Here is a 23,693-nt window from a genome sequence, read left to right as displayed (position 1 = left end):
CCAATTTGATAATTACTACTGTTTAAATTATTCCTCGATGCTGTACCAAACATGCACAAAGCCTCAAAGAAAAACAAACAAACCACAGTACAGGGTAATTCACTCTTCCCTAAAACACCACAGTTGCATCTCAGCTCCCATTTTGATGTATCCGCAGTTTCTGACAGCTGAACATTATGCACAAAGTCGCTGAGTCACTTTCTGTGTCTGTCATAGCCCAAGCCACCTGCTTTTGAACAGTTTCTTCCTGTGTTATGTCACAACCAAGCATTTCATTTCAGCTGGAAACAGAACAATGAATTATTAAAGAAATATGCAGAATCCTGCTCAATGTAAAGATAACAAATCAGGCAAATGACAGGAGGGAATAAAAGCAAATGTTGGTATTCAGAATTGACAGATTGAAGACATGACCATTATCAGTACAACAAAGAACAAGTGTAATCTGAGTGAACAACAAAGACTGGTACAATGCTGTGATTAGGAACAAAGAAGAGGAGTCACACCTCTGCATGAAGGGCAAACAGAGCTCAGCAACTATCACATGGATTGGTTTGGCAGAAGAGAGAAGCAGAACACATAACCGATCAGTATCTTCTGGAGATCAGCTGGAGTTGGCAGCTGGGCAAAGAATCAATGGCTGTGAAAGAGCCTCACAGCTGCCCACCTGGCCAGGATACAATCACCATCATCCATTCCCACTCATCTGCTAATACCCTTACTCTCCCTCATTCAGCGCCCCCTTGACGCTCTTCATCAATACATTGCTGGACATACACACGAGAAGAGAATTGCTGAATTGCAAAATAATTTCTTTCAAACAACATGTGCTGAATTTTTTTCTTATATTTGTTTGTGCACTGTGTGTTTCTTTGAGGTCATTTAGCTCATGCAGGATTTGATGTGTGTGTTGGCAGATGACAATACCCATAACATTTCCAGTTAAGCTCCCAGTACTCCACAGTTCCATGTTTTAAGCCTATTTGGAAACACAACCTACCTCCTACTGGCCTCCTGCATTAGTGCCATCTCTTTTTTGATCCGAGTTACCTTATTCTAAGTTCATTTTCAAAATTAGACTGTATCCTGACTCTGTATTCAGCCAGCTCCAGCATTCAATACTGCCCAAATAAAGAAAAATCCCCAGTATTTTGCTAAAGACATTTATCGATACAAACAAATTGACCTAGTTGATTAAAAGAGGTTTTTGAAACCACAGCAAACTCAGATTCAATACACTAAGATAAATGACAAGAAAGGGAATAAATAAACAAACAGCTCTGGACGTTGGTGACAAAAGCTGCTGTGACAAAAGTAACCTCAACTTCTGGTTGCGGCAGACGATGCAACAAGATCCGGCCCTGAGGCACAGCAGCAGTTAGGGTCTCCGGGGATTCTGTGGTGGATGAGTCAGAAGCATAAAGGCAGTCTAACTTCTTAAACTTTAATATTCAGCCTTGAACATTTATAGTATTCCACTCTTTCTGAGACTGAAAAGCACTTATCAAAGCCTCTGATAGAAACATGAAAAATGTGAATATTTTTTCAGCAATCTGACATTTGCATATTGCATTTTCCCATCCCAGTCTTATATAATTTTAAGAGTCTACCCTTTATTAAATGTCAGTCACAGTTAACGTAGACGACCGTATTGGCAGAAATGCTCTGTGCAAAAGAAGAGAAAGCTTAAGTTTGTATTTTCTTGGTGCTGAGAGTGTTCTCTCTGAGGACAAAAAGTTCAAATGTCTCAGGTGAGGACAGTGCTGCAGAAATAAAACTCAGCTAATTTCTTTATGTTGCAAGAATCTTATACATGTTGTTGTTATAATGCATTTTTTTAAATGTACTTTCACACACCAGACTGTCAAGTTATGAAGGAACTACAATGACATTATACAAATTGTACTTGCTGGGCAACCATTGTGAAAACCCACCTAACCGACAAAAACTATGCCCATCTCACGCATGCATACTTTTGATTAATCTCCAAATTTCTTCATTTACTTTGCTCTCCTTGGGCATCAATTTCACTTTGATAATTCAATGTGTCAAGAGGATAAAGCAAGTAGCTGAAAACAAGAATAGTACAAAGTCATGCAGGCATGAATAAATGTTTTATGCATGAGACGGTGGGAGATGTAATCAGTGCATCTGAAGCCTAAAGAGTGAACAGAGAAATATTGCAGTTTACCGTAGATATTTGTGAAGTTACCCGTTGATAAGACAATAAAAACTGACGGTGTGTACATTTTTATTATGCAACACATGAGGGAAGATCCCATTCTGCACTGCACAGAGCATTTTTACGTGTGTGTGTGTACATGTGACTCACCATCCATGTCTAGTCTCTGCATGATAATGGCCAGCTCCACCTCACTGGGCATGTAACCCAGAGACCGCATGGCCATGCCCAGCTCCTGTTTGGAAATGAACCCGTTTCCATCACGATCCAGCACCTTAAACGCCTCTCTGATCTCTGCCAAGACAAACAGGATATCGACTCAGCATCTATAAATAGGGCTTACCCCTCCTGCTCCCAGTTTGGGGAATCAAACACTTATTCAGCGTAGTTATTTTTCTTGGTCTTTCGCATTTCTGGGATTCCTTTCTTTGGCAATGATATGCTTCTTGAGACTTTTATTTCACAATACATTCAATGAAGTCAAACTTTCACCTCATTCATCATCATCATCATCCACAGTCCTTCCTCTATCTTCTTCCCTCTCCCTTACTTCCTGTCTGACCTAGCTTTGGGCTGTGTGATGCAATTGGTCTCGCACCACTGCCTCAAGTTAACAAGATCAATTCAGACCATTGATTCATTTTCTCCACCTGCTGTCACAGCCACTGTCACCTCAGCTTTTCATGATTTCACCTTCTCCACTGTAACCTGCTGGTATATGATATTATCTTTGATTGGCGCTTTTTGAGGAATGTACACAAAAAAGAAATCAATTTGAGCCAAAGGTTCACACTTCAGAATGCTCTAATATCCCTAATAGGGTCAACGCAGACATGTAGTTCTGGCTGTGAACAGAAAAGCTGAATCCACCTTCTATTTAAACCTTCTGTCTATGAGGGGCAGCCAATCAGGAGAAACTTGGCTCAAAGTGGGAGAGAAAAGGCATTCAAATTGTTCATTTAAGTCAATGAATGAACTTAAGAACTGCACTGAGGCCGATTATGAGGCAAATTATTATTATTTTTAACTGTATATTACGTCCTTTAGGATACCTTTAGGATATTGGATTTTTCCTTCAGTCGATAGAACCATTTACTGTGTAGAATAACACCCCTACCTATGCTATTCAACAGATAAGAGAAAAACACATTTTCATCTTCCCATCCTGCTAAACATCCTTCTTTGTTGTTGCCTAATAAACACTGAAGCCTTGTTTTTTGCTGTAGTGTGGTTTAGCATGTTCTGGCTGTTCGAGTCACCAGTGCTTATGAGAATACATGTAACAGCAGGGAAGATAAACTACAGGGGAATAATAAAACTGAAAATACCAATTTGGTGAAGCTCCTGTGTAACGTTCAGCTCCTTTTGCGATTGAAAGCAATGTTGATTCAGCTAAATGATCATTTTACAGTGTAGTTTGCCTTCTGTTGAATAAGACTGCAAACATACAGTCAGAGAAGGACTACTTTTGTCGCCACCGTTTATCATTGCACAGTGTTTTTAAACTCACAAGGTATGTAAAAATTTTGCACTGTTAATGGACCATTCATCATCACAGAACGAAAAAAAAGTTTATTCCCACAGCCACAGGTGTGAATGTATGTGTAGTAAAGCAGTGAAGACAGTGTAGTGAAGACAAGGGATGAGTGGATCTGCATTCTTACACAGTGACCATCAGAAAATCTTGACCCAGATACACCAGAAACCCCAAAATGTTACCCGGTGACTTCCTAGATGCGGCTTCCCACACTGGTCACATCATTTGATAAGAGAATAAGTTCGTCATATAAAAACTGTTTCTGCTTTATAGAATGATTTGAGAAAGCTTTAAATTGATAATGAACATGCATATTCAATACCATTTATCTGGATGTACCGTTTTCAGTAGGAGAAACGTTTCATCACTCATCCAAATGACTTCTTTAGTCATCTGAGCAACTGAAGCTGAGCTCACCAATTCTCAGACCAGAGACAAAAATGCCTTATTTTTACACAGCAGGTTCAGTAACTGCTTGATGTGTGATCAAGCCATCAGTAAAAGAAGTCAGCAGGCTTCACTGTGCTTTAATAAATACATATTTCATAAGTGTGCCTACAGATAAGAGAGGATGCATGGTAAGAAAAGGGAGAGAGACGGACAGGCGTCTGGTGTTTTTTTTAAATAGAAGAGGAATGTCACTTCTCTGAAGAACACTATGACTGCATGACATGCATGAGCACGCTGTTGAGCACTGAATAATTTGAGACGGGAGAGCACAGTAGATGGTTTATGGGGGCGATCGTGGCTCAAGAGTTGGGAGTTCGCCTTGTAATCGGAAGGTTGCCAGTTCGAGCCCCAGCTTGGACAGTCTCAGTCGTTGTGTCCTTGGGCAAGACACTTCACCCGTTGCCTACTGGTGGTGGTCAGAGGGCCCTGTGGCGCCAGTGTCCAGCAGCCTCGCCTCTGTCAGTGCGCCCCAGGGTGGCTGTGGCTGCAATGTAGCTTGCCATCACCAGTGTGTGAATGGGTGGATGACTGGTTGTGTAAAGTGCTTTGGGGTCCTTAGGGACTAGAAAAGCGCTACACAAATGCAGGCCATTTACCATGGTTTAACCCAATCCTTCCCAGGAAATGTAAAAGCAGAGGACATTTACCAAATCACTATGGAAGCAACAACAACAACAATAAAAAACAGTCACAATCAGTTTACATCACATCCGAGACTCAGAATCAAATCCCTGCAAACAAAATGTATATTTGATGGTAGCTAGTGTTTGTTTTTGTAATATTCTCACAAGTGCATAAAAGTAATCAAAAAATGGTTGGATGATAGCAAATATTTTAATGACAAATGAGAAAGAAAAAAAAAGTCTTAAATAAATGACATTGTGTTGCAATTAACTGCTTTGCAAAGCAACACACTAAAAGCATTTTATCTTCTCGCAAATGATTGGGAATAATAAAGGATAAATGGTGTGTAAATAATGAATTGTGCCATTAAGCAAAGAAGAGTGCCAACTGTAGATAAATAAGAGGATTTTGTCCCTGTTGACCTTTTTCAAAATGGCACGCTACTCCTTCCCCAACCAGCTGGTCCTGAGCACGTAAAACATCATCATCGTTTGCAAGAACACGAGACACTTTTCTGGAAATAATGTGTCCCAGGACACACACACACACACACACACACACACACACACACACACACACACACAAATGCTAACAACCCATCACATCAAAGGCATACATATTAGTTTGCCTGCAGTGTACCTCATGCATAAATGATTGATTTATGATTCTAATTAGTTGTAAGTGTAGGTGTGTGTGTGTGTGTGGGTGTGTGTGTGTGAGTGTGTGTGAGCAGATGCCTGTCTCCCTGTGTTAGAGAGAGGTCTTATATTCATACCCCCAACACAGTATTACATGGGTATTTTTAAAATGGTATTTGTTTTAATGTATTTAAGTATTTTTAATGTTAACAAATTGTTGTATATTTGTGTTACATAGAAAACCGATTTTATTCATTTGTACCTTCATTTTTTTTTTTCACTAATTCTTATTATGTTTTTTGTTTCTGAAATCTCAAAAGGCCTGATTTGGATTGTGGGATTGTTTAAAGAACATTATTAAAAAATTAAGTGGTATATTTATAATACCTCAAGTGCAGTTTGACTTCAATTTTCAGAGAGAATAAAATAACTGATTGATGCAGACACAATGAATGAACATTACATTGTTAGATAAATGTCTGAAGACATTTTTCAGAGGCTGCCTGACTTTAAATTATAATTTTAACCGTTTTTAAATAACAACAACAACAACAACAACAACTCTTATTATTAGAGTTTGGTGCTGTGTTAATGACTAAGTATTGGATTCTGTACTGTGTTATCCAGTGTGACTGGGGTAAAGGAAAACACAGGCAGCACCATGGACAGTTCCCCAAGCTCCTCCTCAGATGAGTTGTTTATTGAAAACTGTGACTGTATGTGTGATTCTTTGTGTTTGTTGCAGGATGCAAGAACTATACATCAGGTACTCTCCGCGCTAATTGCACAACCAGTTTCTTCCCTATTGGTAACTGTCCTGGTGCTCGTAGAAAACAGAAGTGGGAACAGCTTCTTTTATCCCACTGGAGTTGGAAATGTTTGTTGTGTGTCTCTTTGAGTCTCTCTTCAGGTTGGCTGAAGGAACTCTAAATTACCCGTAGACTTCCTGCCATCTGCTCTAACTCAGCATGCTTTGTGAAAGAAGAGCCAGGAAGAATTTCTTGCACCACCCTCACAAAACCTTTAGAAAAAACTGAACTCACCCAGGTCTGCCTCTGTGGATGCATATTCATCTGAATTTGTGGTGGAGTGTTTCGATACTATTTGATATTATGGTGTCTGTCATCCGGGCTATTACATTAGAACTGTCCCAGTGCACCTTCAGAATTACACTGAATGAAATGTCAGCTGTGTGATGAAAATAGTTCAATAAATTTAGTTTTCAGTCATAAAAGATTTAAAAATTCATTATGTCTTGAAATTCAAACTTTTGAACTAGTTTAAGTTCTCTCAAGCTGCCCTGTGGTAACAGATGAAGTCATCTGATTTGCATAAAACTTGAAAGATGAAGACTCTCTAGGAGTTTCTGTAAATTCACACATGCAACCAAAGGTCAATGACCTCATGCAACTCTCACCCTGGAGTACTAACCTCACTCAGCAACAGCATGACTAAGAGATCACATAAGGTCAAAGCATACAGTTAATCATTTGATCTTCTGTAAGTAGCAGTTTTCAAATATTATGAGATTATGATCAATTTTGTGAAACTTCACAGCCCCAATATTACTGAGAGTCATGTAATAATAACATCTTTGTAATAAATGCTCAGTTTGTTCTTCCAGGATCTAACGCCACAGACTAACATGGTTTTCCCTGATATATTCCGGATGGACCAGAGAGTACACAGGGAAGGAAAAGTCTTGAAGTTTTGTTGTTTGTGCTTGTACTTGGTAAGGAAAGGCTTATTATTCTGCAAAAAGCTCTTTTCTGGGCCTTCCTTACACCATAATTAAATTTATGTAACGAATAAGACAAAAACTGTCCACTTTTAAAGAAACCAATGAGGTGCAAAGAGGTTACAAATGGCTTTTAGAGCTTCTTAAGATTACACTCAGGTCACAGAGCAAGGGCAACGCTGCAAAAAGGCTTGTGTGGAATGGCATGAACAATATTTCACATTCAGATGATCAGAGAACAGCTTATCGAGTGCGTTTCTGAGAATTAGTTATAAATCCTACATCTTACAAGAGATTTTCCCCATTCTAGTTATAAGAAAATACACGGAAACGTGAACTCTCTTTGATGCTGTAACATGGAGTGAAAACACTGGTCAGGATCAACCTCACATATTAAAGTTGCCTTTCTTCCAGTGCAGCTTCTGGTGAACAACTGCCAGCAGTCTCGTAATGACTGACATATTTTAAATCTCACAGTGGTGTACCTACTGTGAGAAACACTTAAGAGCCTGCTGTTATCTTCAGTAATCCCTGCTGGCAGCAGCAGCTCCTCCTGAGAGATAAAACATTAACAAACTAAACAACAAACTCAACAGCTGAATGATTCCACACTACCAGTCATATGAGAGCTCAGCCTGCAGCTGCAAGGTTTTTAATACCCCTGGACAAACAGTAAATATTGTGAAGCAGAAGTGTTACATGTGCAGAACGCAGAGGCTGAGTAATCTGTATCAGGGGACTGAAACTGAAGGGCTACAGGGGTTAAAAGTTTACAAGTCTGTTATTTTTCCAGAGTGGAATGATTGCCCCACAAATATCTTTAATGACTCTAAAAACCAAAAAATTTGGGTGCACACATTTGAATTTATTTTGGATGGACATACAGGCTCAAATAGTAGTGCTGAAGATTCTATAATGTTGTTTAACTTTACAAGGCCAAGGCCAATTAACCTATCAGTGATCACTATTGAATAAAGCTGGCAGTTTGTCTTTGTCAGGATAAGAAGGATTTGTTAGACAGCACTCACTGGATTAAACAATACTCATAACAATGGGAAAGTCAGAGTCAGTGAAGACAGTGATAATCTAAAGATCTTCTAATGATTGAAAACTGTAGATTAACACAAGATAGAAAAGTCTCTTGGAGTCAATTTTAAACAACTGTAGATTCAAAGTTCAAAGTTATTTGGACACCATTTTACCAAAGTCTGGATGAACACTGAAACTGTCACCCTCAGATGAGAGGAAATTGCCTGAGATGTTCAGGGACCAGGAAACTGCTGGATCACTAGCAGCACTGTCCACAATAAATTGAGTTTTATATCACCATGCACTAAGAGGGTGCGGCTTAAAAAAGAAGCTCCTGCTCCAAAAATCAACACTTTCAAACTTGACTGAAATTTGTAGCTGCCCACTTGGACAAGCCAAATGGCTTCTGGAGAAAAGTTTTATGGTCAGACAAGATAAAGATTGGCCTCAATGAAAAAAGATGTGCTTGCATGCAAAAAAAAGTGAGGCTTTCAAACTCTGTATCAACTGTGGTGGTAATAGCATGCACTGGGGCTGTTTTGTTTCAAGTGGTACTGGTACAGGTGGATGGAGTACTGAGGAAGGAGAACTACCTCCAAATTCCTCAACTTCACCTCAAATCAACATCTGGAAGGCTAAAACTTGGACACAACTGGATGTTCCAACAGGACAAAGATCCCAAATACACATGAAAGCAGGCTAATATTCTGGAATATTGTAAGATGTATAACTTCTGGAACTACCTTACCACACCATAGTTGTTTTTAAAAAATGGCTTAAAAAACAAAAACTAATCAATACTAAAAATTAGGATCATCACCGACAGTCCCCTCTTTATCTCCTCTAGTTGGCACAAAACTTCACACTGCACCTGCAGACAGCCAAGCACACAGTTGCTCCCCTCACCACAAGTCGTGGTTTTATTCCGACATGCAATTCCCCAGAAAAGCTTCTTGTTTCTTCTTTAATTTCTAAATGACATAGTGGACATTGGTAGCAATCACAGACATCACTGGGAAAAGTAACCTGCACGACTGAGACACATTTTGTTAACAATATCAGTTATGAGGGCCTAAGTGAGTCACACCTGGTTCTACTGACTTTCACTATTCAAACTAGTGACCTGTCTGCAAACCCACTGTAATACCATCCAGCATATAATTCAGGGTAAATACTTATGCAGTAATTACAGTGCTGGCAGGCTACAGTGACTCAGTCATAGCGTTTTTAAATGGACCTCATCAGGACCCTATAACCACAGATCATTTCGTATTCACTAAACAGCGTGAACCCATTGAAACAGGAATGAGGAATTCACACACAGCAAATCCCTTCGTGCATATTAAAACTCCGTCCTGACAGAGTATCTGGCCATTACCATGCCTTGCAATGCCAATTTTCCAGGCAGCAGCTTAATGTTGCATCAAAAGATTAATATTTTCAAGGTCTTGGGAAGTCTAGCTTGTTTGCTACCTGTGAGGTTGCTATTGCTGACTCCAGCAGACCATTATTGATCAGGTTTGTGTTGTACGGGCCCAGGTGATTACTCTCAGACATACTGCAAAACAAAGGGTTCATAAACACAGCGTCTGGGACAGAGAGAGGCCAGCAGACCACAAATGCTCCTGGTAAGATAAGCTATGTAGAGAATACTGCATTTCTGTGGCTGGTTGACTCGGTGAGGCAGATGCTGCTCGTGTTGTAGCGCCGCATTGTCTCTCAAAGCGTTTCTGGCAATAAAATGAACAGAACAGACTCTTTTGGGGGGGAAAAAGAGATCCACATAGATTTAGAGTCTACAGTGTGGACAGGCTTATCGTCCAAAATACTTGTTTTTTTATTTTACACATAATTTTTTCCCTTTACACACAGTCAAATATTCTTTAAATGTTCAATACCTTTGTTGGGTTTCAATTACAGGCTAATTGTTCTCTGACCTTTTTGTAACTTTTTCCTAAGTTTTTTGTTGCTAATGCACAACCATGTCCTGCAGTGGTACTTCTGAGAAAAAAAAACTCGTAAAATATGTATGTGGGGTAATCAGGTTGTTAGTTCTTAACTGTTGCAAATCTGCAACGTCTGCCTGGAGAGGGTTAACTCTGTTCCTACACCCTGCTTAAGCTGGCATGAAGTGTAACTAAACATGAAGCCACAGTGGCTTTATAATCATTTGTATGCAGCAACATTTCCAGGTCACACTATTTAAGTCTAAAAAGTGTGTTTTGTTTTTTTAACTCAAGGCCTGGACTTGTGTTTGTTGCATAAATAAGTTAACAGTTGGTGAATAAAAGCCTAAACCTGGCTTTGCTTTTGCTGAAGACACAAAACACATCATTTTTTATTTATTTTTTAATAGAAGATCCTTTATGGATGATTTTCTTCTCAGGTTTGAGTAACAACATATAGCAGTAATGAATATTAATATATTAGCTGCATGATGTTGCCAATTACTATGTTGGTAGGAAGATTGTAAGCAGCCTATTCACTTTGAATAAATCATCAAGGATAAGGAAGGGAGGACAGTAGCCAGTTTACAGAAGAGTCCTACCGTCAAGCTCCTCAACAGAGATGCTGGCCAACACATCGCTGTCACTGTCGGACAGCGAGCGGCTCAGGTAGTTCCCCTTGTAGAGCAGGCCTGCCGTTACATGGTGGAACGGCATCTTCTCCCTGAGAGACAATAGAAGAAATCATTTAGACAGCAGTGAGGGTAGAAAAGAGGAGCTGTACAGGAGTCTTCTCTCTTGGAGGATTAATTCCAAAAACAAACAAACCATTAAAAGCCCACCTTACACATTTCTAAAAACAGCAGCTTCTGTTTGTGACATTTCATGGTCCCCACAACATCACTGTAGAATTGACTTATTAGGGTTTCAAATTAGCCACAGAAAAAGAAAAAACTGAGAATTGATTTGCGAGCTGCGCAGGTTCCCTTTCAAACAAAACTTACAATTAAGTCAAGAAGAAAATAAGAAATAATCAGATTTTAAAGCGACAGTTTCGCTCATTTGTGACTCTGGCACTGCTAAAACAAATCCAATAGGTGCGGCATAAACATGCTTCATAAATGAAACAGAACTCATTCACTAAATGGAAAGTAACACAGCGTGTAGCTCAAGGTGAATGTGCTGAATTCATGTCTACGTTAGGTGCATATGAGCATGCCTGTGTGCAATGTAGGTGCAAATGAGTCTGAAGTAATTAATTATTCAATAAATTAAAGCTCAAGGGCACAGGGGGAAAGTAAAAGCACTGAGATCTTAGTGATAAGATCTCCGACAGGATTTCATCTAGATGAGCCCTTTGAGGAAATGCTTCTTTGACATAATGGAGGATTTTTAGAATGAACTGAATGATCTGCACCAAACTAAAGAATCACATTTTTCATTGTTTCATCTCCTTTACGGGTTAAGTTGACAGCAGAGCAGAGTTTCATACATCTCACAGTTATGAGAGCTTAGACAAAAATATTTAGAATACATTTAAATGTGAAAAGGGAAAAGATTTTACACTCTTAGGGTTACAGTAATTTTATGCCCTCAAAATCTGTTAGTTTATATTTAGAGGTTTTTATGACAAAGGCATGCTGCTCATTCTTCTTGCAAAACCAAAATAACAACAACCATAAGCCAGGGGTGATCTTTTCTTAGCCTTCACTGAAGGTTTTAGAGGAGTTTATAGTTATACATTAATATTTCCCTCTTTGTTTGTTTCTTTTATCTCGAAAGGTTTATTTTCCTACATCCTGCAACAACAATCAGCCATCTGTCGCCTCGCAGTTCACAACCGGCCTCTGCATCTTGCATGTTTGTCAGTTTAATAAGCATGCACATCAAGACGTCTGCAGCTCCGCCTATTAGGAGCAGCTTTTTCTTGCGCGTAATGTCAGGATTTTTCATTTCCTAATTCATCAATTATTCAGCCATTTCTCAGCTGTCATTTTGAATATTACAATCATCCCTCTTGTCCGCTCTTTCAACTTTATCGCTACGAGCCAACCCACATGATATCAGCTGATTTACACAGGTACTTTTCTGCATTTGTGTTGCCTGGGGAACTATTGATCAGAATGGCTACCATGTAAGGGCGACTTTCAATTCATATCAGAAATCAACACATGGCTTATTATGATAACAAGAATCATATTGAAAATATTTTGAAAGCAGACAATGGAGACACAAATTAATTAAAAGGCAGTTTGTGGTGCAAACTTTTGGTTTTGTAGGATGAAACAGCACTGTGTGTACTCTCAGGGTGGAGGGAAATTGTGGCTTCCATTGTGAGTTTTCTCACTTTCATTAGATTCTGCATTCAGCAGAAAAGCTCACACTAATCAAGACTAAGAATGAATGACATAATGACACTCAGCAGCAGAAATCCAATTCTTACTTTTTACATTCCTGGGATGGTTGTTGAGCATCTTAACAGGTAGTAAGAGTTTATGTGCAAGCTAGAATTATTAGTCTGTTGGATTGCTGGAATTTTAAACACCAGCAGTAATTAAATTGTTGAGTTGTTATTATTATTATTTTTTTTAAATCAGTCATCTGTGTACCTGATCTCACCAAAAACCCAGTTTAGTAGTTGTTTGGTTGAAAATGAATCACATGGTGACATTTTTTCCTTAAATTCCCTAAATCAAGCATGACCTTTAAGTTATACTAGGTTTAACCTGGTATGCTGCTGTGGCAGACATATTCAATTATTTCCACACATTCATAGAGTAAAGAATCATTTTAGAATACATAAATGAAGCATGATGTTAGTTCAAGCAGAGCACTGAAGTCAGTGGTATTAGCCATTTCAGATCTTCACACGTTTCAATCTGACACTTCCCGCTATCACTCTGCTGATTCAGTTATGCCCACACCACTCCATCACAATTCCTTCGATCTCTTCCTCATGTGCTATTCATGCTATCATTTGATTTGACTAAGATTTGTTAAATTAAATGCACACTGTAAAACACTTCCTGATAGGTTTGTAGAGGAATATACTGTCTTGTGTAAATACTGGCTACTTGCAGTCTTCCTACCACTGCACATATTTATGGTGTAATACAGTATTTTTAGTGACAGTGGAAATTAATGTAAATGTTAAAATTGAAATAGCTGACTGACATCTTACAGTTAATGGCACAAAATATTTATTCATGCCAAATATGTCCATTTACGTTTCAATTTCAAAATGTAAAGAAAAAAAACGACTATGAAATATAAAAATAAATATAGACTAATGTAATTACACATCAATACGGTACGGAGCCCCGCAAGGGACATGGGAGAAAAAAAAATTAAGACGGACTTTTGCGAGATCTCGCAAAACAAACTCGGGATCTTGCAAACGTTTTAGCCGCATTCTTCGGAGGCCGCCAGCTCAAAGCCGACTGGGAGGACGGTGTTCGGCTGTAGTAGGTCTCGACCTCCCGTTAGCTTCGAGATGGTGCGTGTCAGACATCTCCGAAAACGTCGGAGCACTTTTTCAAATATGTGATCTTCTAATCCGAGCAGATATTTGACGTTTACACAGCTACATTTACGCCTCAAAATATTTTAAAAGTTTATTTTGTGACCCAGAAAGAGTAATATTACAACTAAGTAGCTGCCGCCATTGTTGGAATTCAACATTTGCGAGATGTCGCAAAACTTTTGCGAGATCCCGAGTTAGTTTTGCGAGATGTCGCAAAAGTTTATCGTAATTTTATTTTCTCCCATATCCCTTGCGGGGCTCCGTACATCAAGGCTATGGGACATTAAGAAAGGATACGATTTAGATAACACTTTACTAAAATATCTCAAGGATATGGTGTTTAATAACGGAAAAGATAAAGTGTGAAATAATGTGCTGAGACCATGAAACACTGACCTTCAACCCCTTAAAAAGACAGTGTAGAACAGAGCGCTTCACAGTTTTCAGCATCATTAGATCTGATTAAATTGATCAAGGTCTCAGCTGAAGAAGCTAATTTGCCCTTCAGGAACAAAGCATGCAGTAATCACTTAAATCAGAAGTGATCTTCCCTTCATCTAATCCTCACTCTCTGCATGCTGTGATATATATATTAGATGAACGGGAAAAGGAGGCAAGATCATGGAATTTAATACTCAGATCGAGTGCCTGATAAAAGTGAACCACAGAAATCAGCAGATGTTCCTGAGGATTTTACTGAAATGGCACAGAATGACAAATTCTGTATATGTATTTGAAGATGGACGATTACAAACCGTTACAAACAACTGGTTTCACTCGTTTACTTATTTAAATCACCGATTGTTTTAGAAATATTACAACATGATCCGCTCGAATGTCATCACTGCGCTCGTTCTGACTGACAAAAAGCCTAAAATCCAGCTCACAATGACAAAGAATTAAGAAAAGCACCATATCCTCACACATTTAAGAGACCATCCATAAAGCAATTAATCCACTAATTGTTTCATTTTTACTAGAATGGATTAGAAGATATTTTGCCCAAAAGTACATTTTATGTAAATTCACAAAAGAACATGGCACTAAAAGCAGATGAAACCCGCCCTTTAGTTTTATAGGATAGTAACTCAAATTTTACAATAGGTTGAGGCCATTAGCTGATGCTGTTACACAAAGTGACTTTCAGTCTGTGAGGGAATGAGCTAGGAGTCAGAATCTGGCTCAAGGACAGTGTATGAATTGACTGAACACTATTGTTGATGTTCGCACTAGCTGTGATTAGACCTGTGGCATTTAATCATGGGCCGAGCGGTCACATCAAGAGTCTTGATTTTTTAAGAGGTTCTGTACTAAAGGTGACAGCTAAATATGACAGGTGAGAAGGAGTTGGTCACAGATAAAAGTCTGAAGTCTCTAATTTTTTTAGATCCTCAACTTTCATCCCAAAGATAAAAGTAATAAGATTAAAAGCTCAAAAAAAGAACACAGAACTGTTCTGCAATGTCTAACCACAAACCTTGACATTAAAACTTAACCACGAACATGATTTTAAAAACAGATCTTCCTCAGATGGATAAAAGTCCATGAATGTTTTTAACAGTCATGCTTTAAAAAAACAAAAAACAAAAAAAAGGCTGAAGTTGAGTATGAGCAAAGTGAAGCTCATGTTTCCTTTTTCCTTAAAGTTCCCACAGATGACTCATGGTAGATGGTTGTGTAAATACGGATGACAATCAGTAATATAATAAAGACATTTTAAAAGCCACTTTTTATTTGAAGGTGGCAACTCTAAGAAAATTAAATGCCATTTGGAGCATTCACAGCTTTGTTTTCAAAGCATTTTAATCACTTTAAATATTAGTATTACACATTAGCTGAAGGGAGAACAAACTATTAATGCACCAATTTAATACTCTTAAGACTTTCTAGTCCTGTAAAGACTGGGTCACTGCAAAAATGAACCCTATTACACCTGAGACATAAATAAAATCTCACTAAAGTTGCATGCCTTACGGGGAAAGCATTACTTGTGCTGACACTTCAAGGATAATACAAAGGTGACATGACTAATCAAAACTGTTTGACCTCAAAGGAAGAAGCAGGAAGCTGCAATTATGCAGCTGCCATTAAAATGTCTTATGTCCTCAAATAACTGGCAGGAAGACATGACGAACTCATTCCACTGCAAACTGTCCATCAACTGGATGCCAAAGATTACAGTCACAAAAAATGTTGAACATGCACATCAAAAGCCAAAACAATCCCAAATGTTAAAAATTATAAACCACTAAATATTTCATTTTTATGGGCAGATACTCTCTTTTAATGTTTGTTTGAATATAATGGAATTGAGCTGTAATAAAAATACGTTCTTTCAATTCAATAATTTTCATACCATTTTAGCACTACAATTTAAGCACAATGGACTTCCATTTAAGGTGTATTCATGCTGTAACTGTATGTAAATGTCCAGAAACAGTCACTATCTCTCTGAACAAAAAATATATGATGTGATATAAATGATCAAACTGAGTTTCACCAATATACTGATGCTTTGCCTCATAACTATACAAACAACTCAGTCCCTTGAATCCCTCACCTCTCTTCTCCTATAAGAAATCACTAATTGACCCATGACCGCATCAAAAGTGCAAAAGCAGCCCGTCCTCATTTCTGAGGGTTCACGTTTGAAAAAAAGCAAAACCTGATGAAAGAGCACAGCCTTACTCAGAGCTTCCTGCATGACAAGGAGGCCAGATGGCAATTTCTTACATCAGACCCTGCAGCACAACAGCCAACAGCAATGGGCCAATACAGAGCGGGACACGAGGAGAACAATGTGTACCAACAGCAGCCGCTCCAGCCACAAGATCAGCTTCGTAATGGACATAATACAGTGACAGCTTTGTGTAAAAATACATTCTCCATCAAAGATGTAACAGCAAAACAAAACCACCTGATGCGATGTCACAGACTGAAGTTTGGCTACACTGGCAGATTTCTTGAAAAGGTCCAACCACAGAAATAAATGCAGCAGAAACTTTGTGTGTAGTTAGATCATTTTTCATCACAGAGATTAAAATGAGAGCATAGTCTGTCAACTGGTCATAAAATAAATTGCCAATTAGAGAAATGACAGATGTTAAAATAAAAACAATGAAAAAAATAATAATTTCCAGACCAAACCAGAAGTTGGTCATTTCGGTTACAATGGTGTTTCTGTGGTGTGAGGCTCTTTGGTGCCATCTGATGACTCAGTTTGTGTAAACACATTGACCATAAGACGATATTATACAATACAGCGAATGCACAACACAGCTGCTAAAACAGACCTGAAAACAAAGTAATCCCTTCTCAAAAGTCATGGTGACACTTATTTAATTGCCTGTTGCTTTTGATCATTCAACTTTATCTATTCGAATGGTGTGCAAGGTGACAAGTCACAACAGGCAATGAAACAAATTTCTGTTGAAATCATAACGTGAAAAACATTTCCATTTGTCAATGAAATATGGACTTTTTGTGAAATTAAATTATGGCTCTATGACTTCCAGTGCCATCGACTGGGCAGCAAAGGCACACAAGGGGTTTAAACATTGGCCAAGTGAGTGCAAAGCCAATTCATCAAACCATCACTACAAAGCTGAATTCAATCTCCAAACTGAGAAAAGAAAAGACGGGAGTGTTCCACAGAAGTGCCACCTCTCTGCACATATTATCAGCTGCTCCCTGCAGCAACAGACCATTTCTCTGTTTCTCCCATATGATGATTCTTACCCACACTGGTGGCTGAGATTGTACTCTGTAGGATACTGCAGCACAACAGGCTCTCTTGCCGGACTCTCCACCACGTCCACTGTCCCATCATCCCTCAGGTATGGGTTGCCCGGCAAGTCTCCATTTACCTCCGCATGTGTCTCTGGCGATGGCATGCTGGAGGGCTCCACCATCTGAGGATCCGGCTCTGTGACCTCCTCCTCCATCAGTCTTTTATATGCAGTGCCTCCAGCAGCAGCAGTACAGTGCCTGTCCACAAACCACTGAACCCGGCTGCCTCCACAGTTTGGGTTTGTCCCAGAGCAGCAGCATCAGTTCCCTGAAATCCGTTGTTAATATTTGAGCAGTGAGAGCAGCAGGTACGGTAGCTCCTCTCACACTCCACTCTTGGCTTCTTACTCACTCCCGCCGTCCCTCCCTCTCCTGTCTGTCTCCCTCGTTCCCCCCCTCCTTACTCGCTCGCTCACTCTACAGCGCAAACATTCCTCCACATGGGGAAATGGAGTGAGGGCTCATTAGTGAGTCCCGATGACAGACTCAGCTCTGCTTGCCTGCCTGCGGCTGTACTGGCAAAGTACACACGGAGAAGCTACAGAGAGGGAGAAAGGGCGAGGCGAAAAGAAAGGGAGAGATACAGAGGAAGAAAAAGAAAATAAAGACACGTGAATTATTAGAGATTAATTAGAGACGAAAAAAGACGAAAAACAGGGAAATTGAAAGAAAAATGATAGGTAACGTGAAAAAGGCTGAAAGGGTGTTTTTGTACAGACGGTCCCAATAACCCAGTGGGTTTTGCTTACAGTGCGCTCTGCAGGTCTACACGGGGACCTGCTGGGAGAAACCACAGAGAGCGGAACATGTTGGGAGAGTCTTATAAGAGCGTGCGCCACCGTGTGGAGCAGGAGTGCGCGCTGGACGCCTCGCAACAGGAGGATGGGGATGGTGGAAGGGGGGCGGCGTCCCAGCAGGGGGTCCACAGTGAGAAGTCCTTCCTCACATCGACCCAAGATACATACAAGACAGACACTTTCCGCGCTTTCTTGTCATCAGTGTGATAGAAATGACATTTTCCAACAGCTACCATCATCACTAACAGCATCCACCCTCTCATTTAAACACCTTCAGCTCAGATCTTATGCTGTTTGAGTCAAAGCTCACATGCGTCTCAGAAACACCTACTTCAGTCGAAAATATATCTCAACCCGATTTTGCTTAAGCTAAACCACATTCATGTTTTTGTTTTAAGGAACAATGTGCTAGACTTTATTAGACTGAAATCTTGCGCAAATGTCAGTGCATAGAAGGGAAAACGAAGTATCATGCGGACTTATGTTCAAGCCTATTTTTCACCCAGTCTCCACAGTGTCTGCATAGGCACAAAAAACTGCAGCGAAAATCACCCGCAGATTCTTACGAGTGGACATCCGCTGGTTCTGACGGGGCCAAACAACAACAGGTGTGGGGCTGAGCGCAGCACTTGCGTGATTAAATGTGGACAAAGAAAAAAAATCCCCATTTTCCAATGATACGCTGCAGCCAATTCATTGCCCAGTGAAGATATTTTATACCCTGAATTCCACTGCTTACCTCTGAGGCTGTTAGATGTCTGAAGGTGAGCTGTCAAATCCGTTAATCGATGCTCGCAGTAGGCTCCAGTTTAGAGACTTGGGGTGGACTCCTCAATCAGCCGTGTCGATCGATCCTGACGACGGTGATCCTGTTGATTGCTTTCTTATTAGTTAGTTATTCCTTTGTTTTGACAGTGCAGCGTGGCCATGCTACACCGGCAGGGCAGCGTGTGTTTTAATAGCTTCTGAAGTCCAGCAGCAGTTGGACACATCTATTCGAGTTGCACTTTTTTTGCCAAACTCTCATCAGCATTTAAAATATTTTATCATCTAGCTGTAGCCCCTAATACTCACAGAGACTGCGGAATCTAATAAAAAAAAAATCACTGCCCTGGGTCTGTTGTTTCAAACTCACAATCCAAGGAGTGAAGATCCACACACACAAGTGCCGAGCGTCAGTACGATTGATGAGAGCAGCCCAGTGCCCAACAGAGACGCTTCAATCCAAACCAATACGCAACCGAGCAGGAAAGCAGCGGATTGGCTGTTTTTACTTGTTTGCTTATATCGTGGTCTATCGTCTCATTTTCAAGCGGAGGAAACACCTGCACCGTTTTGAAAACACCTAACCGGACACATTTCTTCTGGTTACCCCGCCTCTTCTCCGAATTTCAGACGTGACATCGTGCCAAACCAGCCAAAATAAGTTTGTGTGTTAGGATTATTTCAAATTAATTTACTGCCAGCAACAGAAAACATATTTCCTAATACATTCTGTTTCCAATACAATACAACAATTTCTCTTCCCTGCTCCAATATTCATGTATTTGCTCCTCAGAGAGCTTAGTTTTTACAGGTTTTTCACCAACGCTCAGTCATCATTTCTGCCCTGCTTCACCAAACAAAGCCTTAATCACACATTCTCTCTCCACTTCAGACTGCTGAACAATGGCTTATGTTTACCAGAACCCAAAACAAGACTGATGACTAAAAACGGCAACAAACTCTCTGATGAATGACTGAATATATCAGAAAGGCTTGCAGTGACATTCTGCAGGTGCAGTGTGTTCTTTTGAACAACATGTCTCCTTAAGAAAAAGAGAAATTTATAATGAATGAAGTTCAGAACTGAGCAAAGACATGCATTTACAGAATGAAGTTATCCTGTATAGGAGTAGAAGTAGAAGAAGAAGAAATCTATAGCTGAAAGCTGCTGCTAAAAATAACGTTACTATCCTGATATGTCGCCCAAACAAAAAGCTAAAGCAATTCTGATTATTAGTGCACTGCCAGACAGTCATCTACCATACAGTATAATATGATGTGAAGAAAGAAAGACCCCTAAAAAGCCCATAAGAAAAGAAATGGATGTATTTACTTCCCATTGTGTCATTATTAGTCTTTTTTTTATGATGTGTCTCATTAACTAAAAGGCTTCCCAGATTTTTTCCACCCCTCTGTTTATCACTACCACCACCACATTCCCAAATTTCTTCTTTTTCACTGCACGCTATTAAATGTCCATATTTGGTGCACTGATCATGTATATGATATATTGCCTTAAGGATATTTTGTCTTATTGGCGGACATGCAGGCAGATTCAAACAGAAACAGGGAATTAGTTTACCTTAATGAGGAGAAATACTGTGAGAGAACAGCCGTGAGCAAACCACGGACATCTCCCAGAAAGTCTGAGAGTATCTGGTACCTAATATGAGAAAGGAAGTTGTTTACCTCAACCTCCTTTACTATACCAGTTTGAGCAGAATACACTGCAGACCTCATTAGATAGGTGTTTCTCAGGTTCTCATGTCTCAGCAGGCCCACGTGGCCCTTCAGTTTGGTTGCTTTTTGTTCAAGGTTAACGTGAGAGTGATATACGTTTTACTTTTCAGTGTTGCCAGTTCACATTTTAATAGTTAATGAAAGCTGTTCCCAGAAAATAAACTTTCTTCAAAGGAATCAAAATACAGAGAGACTTAGTATTTAGTTGGTGATTTGCAGGTGAAAATACTTTTCAGTGTCTGTGTTTAAATATGAGGACTTTGTTTGCAATTAGCCAGCATTTCAGCAACCGGAGGCCCCAGCTTTGTTGCAATACAGTACGTGAAATGCTTTTTTGATGATTATTTGCAGCCTCTATGCATACAAATACAAAATTTTAACCAAATGTAATTTTACCTTGACATTTTTTTCAGTTCTGAGGCAGTGTTTATATACAGAAAGACTATAACAATGGGAACTTATCTCCAAATGAGTCGCTAAAGTCATTTAAAGAAGCTGACCAGTAATGAAAATAATACGTGGTTTTCTGTTCAATAATGATTAGAAGTCAGCGGCTGTTTTCTGCTGAAGGCTACGAGGCTGACGGCAGAGCTCTTTCCACACACCCACTCACTTTCTTTATTCCTATTCCTGTCAGTTTAATCAAATGAATGCCTATGTCTAACAGAGCATTGTATGTTTAATAGTGGTATTCTAGATTCAGGGTAATGTGCCCACTAGGAATGCCAAAGGACAAAAAAGGTCCTGCCAAAAGTGCCACCCACGTTTATACTGTCAGGGTTGCAACAATTATTTTTCACATTTTAGGCATTTGGAAGGAGTCACCCGGTCTGACTTGGAGTGAGTCAGCAGGCAGACAATTTGGTTACAGTGTAGTCTGAGAAACGCTGGATGTACTGCATATTGACTAATAACAGTTTTCTCCAATAAACATGAAATTCCTTTTTATCAAGCGAGCACAAAACCCCGTGCATTGCAAAGCTGCCACGCACTGCATGGGGTTATTAGAAGCAAGTGTACATGTGACTCTTGTTCAAGAAGGTCAAGGCAAAAACAAAGGTTTTATACACAGTCCATGATCTGTTACAGACTATCAAGAAACTACTTGTGAATATAAAAGATGGATGAGATCAACACATCTGTTAGTGAATCCTGTTTTCATGTCTTACGTTGAGTGGTTTCAATGTTGCCATATTGGTGTTTTGAATCCAGATGTGATGAGGGAGGAGCAATGTGAGGGACAGTGCTTGTTTTTAGGGTCACAGCTTGTCAGTAACACAGTATACCTGCCATGACTATAATGAGGACCAGAATTTATAAAATTAATGTCTCATTATGTTCAGTAATGTTTCCTCAACACATATCTACTGTGTTGCTGCTCTGGACTCTAGACATCAGCAACAGGCAGAAATGTTTTTATGAAACAGTTCATTTTTTTTTTTTTTTACAGTGTCCTGTACATTGCAATCAGAGTAGAGAAATCACCCTGATCCAGCTGATTGTGAGTTCCGGTGAGGTCTATTATTTACCTGCAGATTGACCCTCATGCTGTTAGAAGTGCATACATAAATACTCTTTGGTAGGAACAGCCTGTAACTCCGTAGCTGCTTAAATACACTGTGACACCAGCATTAGAGGGTTACTGTTTGGATTTACGTGGATGTTGTGACAAAAATATATTCCATTGATTAAAAGGAGCTTATAGGATGGGAGTTATGCTGGTTCTGTGAATGTAAAAACAACAAGAGAAGACAAACAACTAATCCAACTCAAGATTATCTTTTGTTTGTCTTATAACTAATTGAAAAGGAGCTTCTCATTGAGGCTGTGCTATAAAGAAACCCCTATAATAGGTAAACAAGTAAGCTTGGTAGGTCATTAACCAAGCAATTTAGAGGAAGTATGTTTGAATAAATTGCAGTCTTAGCAGTTTTTTTCAGCTCTGGGCTTAGGATACACCTCAAGCAGGCAGCGTTGAAAGCTATTTTGATATTAGCTTTTCTGCACACACACATCCGAACATGCACATACAGCTACCATGCATCACGAAACCAATCTGTGCTTAGTTCAGCCAAAGAAAGCTCATCACCATGAGGTGTGTGTATGTGCATGTGTCAGTGGGACAGCATTTCTGAGCCTGTGTGTGTGTGTGTGTGTGTGTGTGTGTGTGTGTGTTCTTGATGGAATGAGTCACAATGTCTCTGGTTTTGCTGTGGCTTCATGTAACTTTTCAAAATGGAATCTAATGCGTCAATTCATCTGCTCTGGATTTGCTGAAACAAAATTAAAGTCCTCAACGATGAGGCTTGACAGCAGCTGAAGACCACAAAGCTTCTCCCTGCTGCTTATCTCTGTAGGGGACAAAGAGGAGGACTGTCTTTTTAGAACTATGTGAATACTAAATGGCTATTGTCAGAGGCATGATTCGGAATATCTCATTCATTGCATTATGATTCGGTGAAATGGGAGCTTACCATCCATGTCTTTAGAGCAATGGTATGAGCTCTGGTTTAAAACCAAACTGAAATAACCAACGCTAATAACAATCCTAATGAATATGATTTTGGACTTCAGCACTAGGGAAAAATAGAGTTTGATCAACAGTATTTCTGTGACAATAATGTTATGACACGGTGGCAAAAAGACTTTCTCTGAATGTATTGGCAAAAGGCAGAGAACACCTAGAACAAGTTGCTGCTCCATCACACACAAGCAGTCCAACACATTCACACTGAGATTCACACTTCTGGCAGTTTAGAGCCTTTAGTGTCACTTTCCTCCCACAGTTCAAAGACAGGACCTGTTAACTAGCAGCTTTTCAAATTGCCTGCTTTCCAATTGATGCTGTGAGGACAAATAATAGTACAAATAAATCTGATTAAGTAAATGCAAAAATACACCCTGGCGATTTTTATAATTCAGCAAGAGTTTAGAT

At 39.6% G+C, this 23,693-nt stretch overlaps 1 protein-coding gene across 3 annotated transcripts in view; it reads right to left on the bottom strand.

Annotated features, from left to right (window-relative positions):
* Positions 1 to 19,604, bottom strand: part of caln1 (calneuron 1) — a 58,063-nt gene extending 38,459 nt beyond the window's left edge. Inside the window, exons 1-4 of one of the 3 annotated variants that reach the window (XM_085244161.1) lie at positions 19,389 to 19,604; positions 18,993 to 19,122; positions 10,747 to 10,868; positions 2,333 to 2,476 (exon numbers count right to left, since the gene is read on the bottom strand). In XM_085244161.1, the coding sequence (XP_085100287.1) occupies positions 2,333 to 2,476; positions 10,747 to 10,861 (259 nt within the window). In that variant the 5' untranslated portion in view covers positions 10,862 to 10,868; positions 18,993 to 19,122; positions 19,389 to 19,604. Of the gene's footprint in view, positions 1 to 2,332; positions 2,477 to 10,746; positions 10,869 to 17,405; positions 17,793 to 18,992 lie in introns of those variants that run through there. The other 2 variants (XM_085244160.1, XM_085244159.1) reach the window with 2 other exon arrangements.
* Between the last annotated feature and the right edge of the window lie 4,089 nt (positions 19,605 to 23,693).

The sequence above is a fragment of the Mchenga conophoros genome, linkage group LG14 (assembly GCF_057382185.1).
Source record: "Mchenga conophoros isolate Kocher_MC1m ecotype Shallow Benthic linkage group LG14, M_conophoros_male_GT1.1, whole genome shotgun sequence".
Lineage (NCBI taxonomy): Eukaryota > Metazoa > Chordata > Actinopteri > Cichliformes > Cichlidae > Mchenga > Mchenga conophoros.
This window is presented reverse-complemented; position numbering and strand designations above follow the sequence as displayed.